This window comes from Ruditapes philippinarum, unplaced genomic scaffold (genome assembly GCF_026571515.1).
Source record: "Ruditapes philippinarum isolate M1 unplaced genomic scaffold, ASM2657151v2 ctg3487_1_1_1_1, whole genome shotgun sequence".
In the NCBI taxonomy this organism is placed as follows: Eukaryota; Metazoa; Mollusca; class Bivalvia; order Venerida; family Veneridae; genus Ruditapes; species Ruditapes philippinarum.
In genome coordinates, this window is record NW_026853864.1 from 20,729 (window position 1) to 29,266 (window position 8,538).

Here is an 8,538-nt window from a genome sequence, read left to right on the forward strand (position 1 = left end):
ATGTAGATATAGATCATCCGTAAAATTTTGAAATAGGTAATATTATTAATTTAGTGCCAACTTATTGTACTACCATAATAATCTATTAGTCACTGCGTTTTCACTATCAAATAAAGAAAATCTCCCTAAATTTATAAGATAATTGAATATAAAAAAAACGTATACGTACCAATTCAATTAAAATGGAAATTTTCGTGTTTATTTTCTTTTTCAAAATAAAGTTTCCATTTTGTCTATATATAACTAAGCAACATTCCTATTAAGATTCATGCTTATTTTTGTGGAAATTCTGCAAATTTATTGAACGGTAAAAGTGAACGAAGAAAGTAATACACATAGCAAACGGCTCTTAGAATCCGCGTAAATTACTAAAAGAATAAAAGGTCAAAATATGCAAAAAAATATTCTGGCTGCGTTTATCTTTAATTTAGAAATGGGGTGATAAAACGCACAAATTTTGCACAAAAAAAATAAAAAATTTTACTTAATCTTAACAAATTTTAATTTTTCTAAAAATATTTGGGCCCTTTTCAAAAAGGCATGCACTGTAAAAAAGTAAATTTAAAATATAAAAAACTTATTTTTGTTTATGTACATAAAACCTAGCTAGGCGTGGGTGATACTTTCAAATTAAATGGGGGCCTTGTTATACAGAATTAATTTTGATTAACTATATAAAAAATTTCTGTTTTACACGCCAACTAAACTTTCTTTTAAAGAAAAAGAAAATATTTTTAAAACCAGAAAAATCGCAAAATTTTTAAATTTTTTAATGAAAATACAGTTAAAGGTAAAAATTCTGAAAAATTTTAGTTTCAGGAAAATGTCTTTTGCTATCAAACAAAAAAAGGGAAAACCAAAATACATTATAAATAGATAGATACTTTATTTCCTTCAATGTACATGAAGAGCTGAACATATATACAAACATATAACTACAAAAATTAACAAAACAGTTTAACAGCTAGATACAATAATAACATGTAGTCAAATATATAACTGTAAACATAAAGCAATATCAATTTACAGAAAACAGCAATTCAGAAATCAATATTTCTAGAAGCTTACTCATATTTAAGGTAAATAGATAAATATGTAAGCTATAATAACAGACACATAGATAATTATTGATTGATTGAATAAAGGATAGAAATGTCAGCTCTGTATAACAGCTTTAAAGAATTTGTCAGAATGCTTGTAATTATTCTGTGGAGTACATATAATAATTTTCAGTCTTGCTCTTGATATTATTGGTAAATATTCATCCAAAAATATATGATATATATTAAGAAAGAATTAAAATTTCGTTCTATATGTGAGACAATCTTGTTCGAAACGAAAGTTAACAAGAGACCTCAACTAGAAATACATTTTCTATTGTACTTTTTTAAACAGATTATTAAACCTGTTTCAACTTGATTACTGATTCTAATGTTGTAGAATACTTTTCAGATAGTTTAATATTTAATTGTATTGATATCAAATCTCATCTTGCCGAAAACATACAGACTCAAAATACAAGATCAGAAATATCTTTGTTCATTGTAGTGATATGAAGTATAATCTATTTATATAAAGATTTGGCTTACAATATTATGATTAACTTAAGTACGTATACATACATATTGCTATGAGTTAGTTTACAATATAGAACAATCTTATGCAACAGGAATGGGGAAAACAACAAGCAAACAAACATATAAACAATAACAACGACTCATACGTGTGTGCACATACATAAATTGAAGGTAAAACGCCGTAACAATATGATTGTTTCATTTTCTACGTCACTGAATAATTAAATATACATTTGTATCATTAGTTCTACACAATTGTGTCAATCCCGTGTTTTACCTATACTGAATGACATTCAGTTTCTTTCAATCACATATTTATAATGCATTATTTTGAACAAATAAAACTACTGATTATATTTAAAGACATCTTTAAACAGTAAATACATAACTCTAAGTGGGGTGAACTGTCCATCTCTCGTATTTTCTAGTGTTATAGTGAGGATTTCGTCAAGTTGGCACTCGCGTGTCAACATTATCCACCTAATATAGAAGTAAATTCCGCGAGAATTTATGATATAGTTCCACATGGATGTACGCGGTGTAAGTAATTTCAGGCAAAAGTTCATAATATAATCAAGTAAATTTTCACATAATATTGAGCACAATGGGCAAAGTTCAGTATATCTCCTGGAGACTGTTTCCCCTATAACTGACGCTACTACATAGCACATGGGACGTAACTCTGGTGCACTTATGGTAATTGACCATAGTTCAGATGTATTACAAGGTGTTGGTAAGTAATTCACTGCGCCCGGTCTTTGTTGCAATAAAGCCTCTGTTCTACCTTGTTTCGATGCTATAAGTACTTGTTTATGTAACATGTTTTTCCAAACATTTTTTGACGGAAATTCACCAGTTATTACGAAGTTGTTTAACACAGTCAGGAGGTTATATTTTTGTAACAGTTTGTAGGAATCCGGTATAAAGCCAACATATTGCCTGTCGTTGTTTAGAAAACTAAATAACCGATTGAGGAATACTTTCTTTGCCAAGTATCTACATGGAAGGCGGCAAAACTGCCCTAGAAACGTCAGTTTCCTAAATTCGACATTGATTTCTATTGAATTCATGTCCAATGCAGCTAAGGTGTATTGCGTGCTTGTGCTCATTGCAAATGACTAAATAGTTTTTAGACAGAACCGATGCGATTTTTCCAGATTTTCAATATCACTGTCTGTATAATTAATCCATAACTCACAGCCATAGAGAGCTCTAGGCAATATTATTGAAGAATAAATTGTTTTAAAAGTAATAGGAGATAAACCGTTAGGATGAAGACCACTGTTTGTAATACTAAAATAGGTACCACGCAAGTTTACACTTGCGTCTTCTATTGATTTTTTTAGTTGCAAAAATCTATTACAGTCAATTCCAAGATGAGTATAGTTGTCTACCTCATGGATCGTTTGTGTACCAAGTGTCCATATTCTTTGGAGATTTTCCGAGTTTACTTCATTGAATACAATTATGCCGCATTTATTGGCATTGTACTCGAAACGCCACTTTAATGAATATCTGTTACAAATTGATAACATCATGTCCAGTCCATGCTTTGAAAATGATACTAGTACCATATCGTCTGCTACTGTTGGTGAAGATATATTCGAGTTGTACATGCAGAAAACAAGTCCACTTGATTCAATTTCATTAATAAGTCCATTTATATAAAGAAGATAAAGCATTGGTGAGCTTTTACTTCCTTGTCTGGTTCCTTGCAAAATTGGGAAAATGTCTGATATATATCCCTGATTCCGGACATAACTAAAAATATTCCGGTAAATTTCTTTAAATGCTAATAATGATGTGTCATCGACACAAGCCTCTATCAGCTTATACAATATTCCATCATGCCAGACTCGGTCAAAAGCCTGACGTCCGTCTAAAAAACACACGTATAGTTTGCTGTTGTATTCTCGAGAATAATGCACACATTCGCGTAAAACAAATGACGTCATTAGGCAACCTAACTGCTCCTGAAACCCTCCTTGTTGGACATTCAATTTTGACGTGAGGTGTTCTTTACATCGACTCATAACAACCATTTCAAACACTTTCAGGATTGTTGATGTTAATGATATTGCCCTATAATTGTTGGGATCGTCTTTTCGTTTCTTTCCTCCTTTATGCAATGTTATTATGATTCCCTTTTTCATTTCATCTGGTATGTATGATAATCTCAGCATATATGAAAAAATGTTGGCAAGTATAGGAGAGAGAATATCACGTGCTAAGATGAGATGTTCATAATACACATTATCGTGACCACAAGCTTTCCCTTTCGGACATGATAGAATCAATTCGCTCACTGTTTGCGGCAGAACAGTAGTAGATACATCCGGGGAAATAGTTTCTTTTGTTGATTGTAAGGTACTGTTTACATGTTGGTACCAATCCGCGTCAAAGTCAGCATTTACAGACGGCGAATACAGGTCTTTAAAGTAGAGTCCCCATTGTTCTGTTAAGTCTTGTTTATCCCTGTAAATAGTGTCATTAAATTTTATTCCAGCTCCTGATGAGCATTTTGTTGAATTTTTACGAGAATTAACAATTTTCCAGGATTTATCGGAATCCGCCTCGGCTGTTTTGTCAATTTCATGATCTAATTGTCTAAGATACTGATTCACATGGTAATTATTCAAGCGTTTAAAGTCACGTTTGGCATTTTTATACTCAATATAAAAGAGGTTTGTTATATCTCGGGGCCGACCTTCCCGACACCACAATCTACGTTTTTCTTTCATATGAGTGTGCGCGTTCCCAAGTTCAATACTCCAGTAGGGTTTAAGGTATTGTTTGTACTTTGATACCGGGAGACATGCGGATGACTCTGTTATTGCCTTAATAACGGTCGTATATGCATTATCGACATCTGACCGATTTAACTCACAATGTTTCAGTCGAAGCAATTCACTTTTGGCTTTAATAGCAGATACATAATCATCTTTGTCACTCTCTTTGACTCCTTTCCAGTTTATTTTGGATACAGTTTCTACAACTTTCAGCCTTGTGTCACTTAAATTGCTGTTCGTAGTAAATTCTAGTGATGTAACTATAGGCCTATGGCGGGAAACGTTGAGGGCATCATCATCAAGAATTTCACAGCATTTTACATAATCTATAGTTTCAACTGGCATACATATATGATCAATGAGTGAAAAGTAACGATCATCATAAGAAACATATGAGTACTTAGCTCCTTTACAACTGTCTAGTTTGTTTAAAGAAAGATAATTAGTATTATACAAAAAATTACAAAATAGCTGTTCTCTGGTGCTACTGCTATCAGTTTTAACATCAGTATTAACATCACCTATGAAAATTGGTATACCACTTTCTCTATACATAAACCATAAGTTATATAGTTTGTCAATATAACGTCTAAATGACTCAATAGAGTGGTTAGAACATGGTAGATATAACTGAAATACGAACATATATAAATCAGGTTGTATTTGTACCTGTATACCAATAATACGATCATCGTCTAAAGGCAATGGTGTTACACGCATATCGAGTCTTTTATGCCAAAGAATAGCTACACCACCTTTACCTATTTTTCGATTACTAGGTAATGCTAAACTATAGTCTGAAATTGCATGACATCTATATTCACTAGTCAAAGAATTTAGAAAGAATAAATTATGTTCATAAAGCCAATGTTCTGACAGTCCACATATATCTATATTATAGTTTAACAATGTATCACAGAGATAAGATGCAGACGACATTACGCCAGTAGCGTTCCAAGTCATTATTTTAAGATCAATATTAGAGCTCATCATAAGTCTTCGTCGGGTGTTAACGTGCTATACTTATTAAAGTCACTAAATGGGGGCCAATCAATCGTTATCGGTTTCGCGCCAATCACCATATCCTGATGTCGTCTGCTTCGGTGCGTTAAAGCCTCGTTCCCATATAGATTCTTCTGTTGGATTTCTGCACGTGACATCCAAGTTTCACAAGTTATACCTTTTGGCCAAAATCCTGGATCTAAGACTAAATCCGCGTTTTCATTGGCTTCCACATTTAAACGGACAATAACTTTATTTCTCGATTTCCTCATTGGGAATTTACGAATCATTGTCACCGTTGCGCCCCTGCTTGTCACAAAATTAGTCAGGTATTTAATTGACACCGATTTATTAAATCCACCAACAAAATACCTTTTCGTCGGACTTGTTTGGTGCCAATCAAAAGTATCATATTGTCGCAAGTCTCGCTCTTTGCGAGATGTAACACGCACAGGTATTGCGGTCATTTTAGGAAACGTTGAAGCACGATTTGTACACAGTTGACTTTTGCTCTGCACGTTTTTCTCTATATCCGCCGTGATCGTACTACTATTGTTAATGATTGCTGGTCTTAATGAAGGCACATTTTGGTTTGAAGATTTATTATTAGTATTTTTCTCTGCACTATAATCACTTTGTCGGGAGGGTATACTGTACGAGCGGGTTTTGGGCTGTTTCTGCTGTGGGTAATTAGAAATAGATTGTTTCTCTTTTTGATTTAGATATACTTCAAGTTGAGAGACACAGACTTCAGGCGCGGTTACATTGTCACCAACATTTGTGGTTTTTGCTGACGATTCGCTTGAGATCTCAGTGCTGTCGTTTGAATTGATATAAACAGATGCCTGGTTATAATTTTCATGAGCACGATTTGGACTATGGTAATCATGCACACTACATTTGGCAATCTTAACTACACCAGGACTATCAACAAAATCTTCAAGTGAATTTACGAATAACAACTGTCAGTCAGGCAAAGTAAACAAGTAAATAACCAATACGTAAATATTATATGAAACATTTCAAGGATCTTTATTTACATGAAAAGGTTTTCGAACACAGCGTACTTTGGGAGTATACTATCATTGAAATCAAAATTTGTCCTTGACAGACTAGTTGCAATAAAATATCGATTTGTCAAAGTTATGTTTCAAATTGTAAAAGACATGAGATCTAAGTGAGAATATTTTAGAAGTAGAAGTAGTTGAACTAGACCAGAGCGAAAAGAAACACCACGAGTACTTTTAAATCAGAAAGTTTGACATTTCTCGGCATTGGACGTACAAAATTAAAGTGTCACGCAATACAACAATCCCGTCGCCAAGAGGAATAAGTTGATCAAAATTTACTATTTCGAATATTCAAATGAGTCTTTTAAAATCAGCTGAGTTCCGTAATACATATAATTATATGTTATTACATAACTTAAGTTTTGAGTCAACAACTGACAGTGTTCATATCAGAATTTACCCAAATTAATAAGTGTAAATGATAATATTTTGTTATTGTATGCACATATGAACGGAACGATATAGAATTTAGTGTTATTGAGTGATTTTACTTGATAATTATTATTAGGACATTATGACGCCACGGGTCTAATCATTATCTTTAAAACGAAATAGCTTACAACTAGAATAAGGATGGTATTTGCGGGCAACCATGTAGGTTTCCAGTAAGTGGTAATGCAAATGTTTATCAGCAATAACCTGTTTCTTCTTGAAGTTTGTCAAAAATTATATCTAAAACTTTGTCTTCAATACATTAAGGCCCATTAAGCTACACACATGCTATCTTTTTTATTTTCAAAAGCTTTTTACTTTTTGTGCCTTTTTACAATTGTTGTCCAGATAAATAGTATTTTGTATGAAAGTCAAAATACCAGTTTGTTTACATTTTGCTACTTTTTCACAAAATAAAATCACAATCATGCTATTTTCAAAGTCCTTTTTACCCATAACTACAATATTATAGAACACATGCTTGGCCTTTAAAAACGTCAGGCATTTAAAAAATTGGCAGTTTTGTTTAACATTATTAGACTAATGATAGATGCTAATTCTGTAATATATATACGATATATTACAACATATTGTTATGCATTTTTATATATTTTGATAAATGTGGAAAGATAAAAAAAAACAAGAAAAGAAAAGCTAAATCATAAAAAAATGTTGTCTAAAAAGCAATGTGACATTAACATATACTTTGACAAAACTATGATTGAACAATGCGCAGGAAGATATGCTGACATATTCAAGGTGTTAATTTACAAGTTTCTTGTCTTTTTGACAAAGAAACACCTACAAAGAAGTGACGCTCTGTTGTAACTCTTATACTTATGAATATGTAAGACAACATGTAAATAAGAAGCATGCATACGAATCCAAGTTCAATTCAATTGTAGTCTTTGAGTACTAAGGTTTATCATGCACATATTGAAGCTTTGTTTTACGCGTGTACAATCTAGGCAATATTTACAATTTTAACAAATCTGAACATCAGGACCGATTACAAACTTTTATTTATTCCTTTAGTTATCCCTAAATTCATGTATCAGTGCAGTAAATTATACGAAATGATTTTTAAATATATCTTCTTTTCTATATTATTCACAACTTGGCATCAGAATTGCTTTTAGTTTTTATGTCTACGTTTTTCTTACTTTATTCAACCTTGATATTAACACATTTAATACGGTTTCCTCATGTCATTGAACTAAAAAGAAATAGCTTTACTATTCGGGATTGTTTATTCTGTGTCATGAATTTTGATGTTAATGATGTATTTGTTTCACATAAACAACTTTTGTTCGGCTTTATATGCAAACAATATTCATCTTAGATAGAAAGAATAAAGATTTTGTTTTAATAAAGTAAAGCGTGTGCTGTTCTCTGTTTTTAGTGTTTAATGTGTTCCCCCACTGGTTTGAACTTAAAAACATATGAACAATATAATATGACTTTATAACCTTTGCTTGGTGAAAAAAGAAAGTCAAATGATTCTCTGATGGGATAACGAAACCGTGATAATCAATGCAATGTTTCTAATTGAAAATTATAAACGCCATCTGGATAGCTAGGATTATCGGCTGTTTCTTCATATTGCACATATTGTCAGAATGTATTTCAAAATAATCTAACTGACTCTTTAATGCCTTTAAAAAGGCA

The 8,538-nt window shown here is 32.1% G+C and overlaps 1 protein-coding gene across 1 annotated transcript; it reads right to left on the reverse strand.

Moving 5' to 3' along the window:
- Nucleotides 1-2,940: 2,940 nt before the first annotated feature.
- LOC132738204 (uncharacterized) lies at nt 2,941-7,032 on the reverse strand (the record flags this gene model as incomplete). The annotated part of the gene is made up of 3 exons (XM_060725670.1): nt 6,999-7,032; nt 5,547-6,305; nt 2,941-5,163 (listed from the first exon to the last, which is right to left on the reverse strand). Coding segments are annotated over exons 1-3 (3,016 nt in total), but the record flags the coding sequence as incomplete, so codon positions are not given.
- Between the last annotated feature and the right edge of the window lie 1,506 nt (nt 7,033-8,538).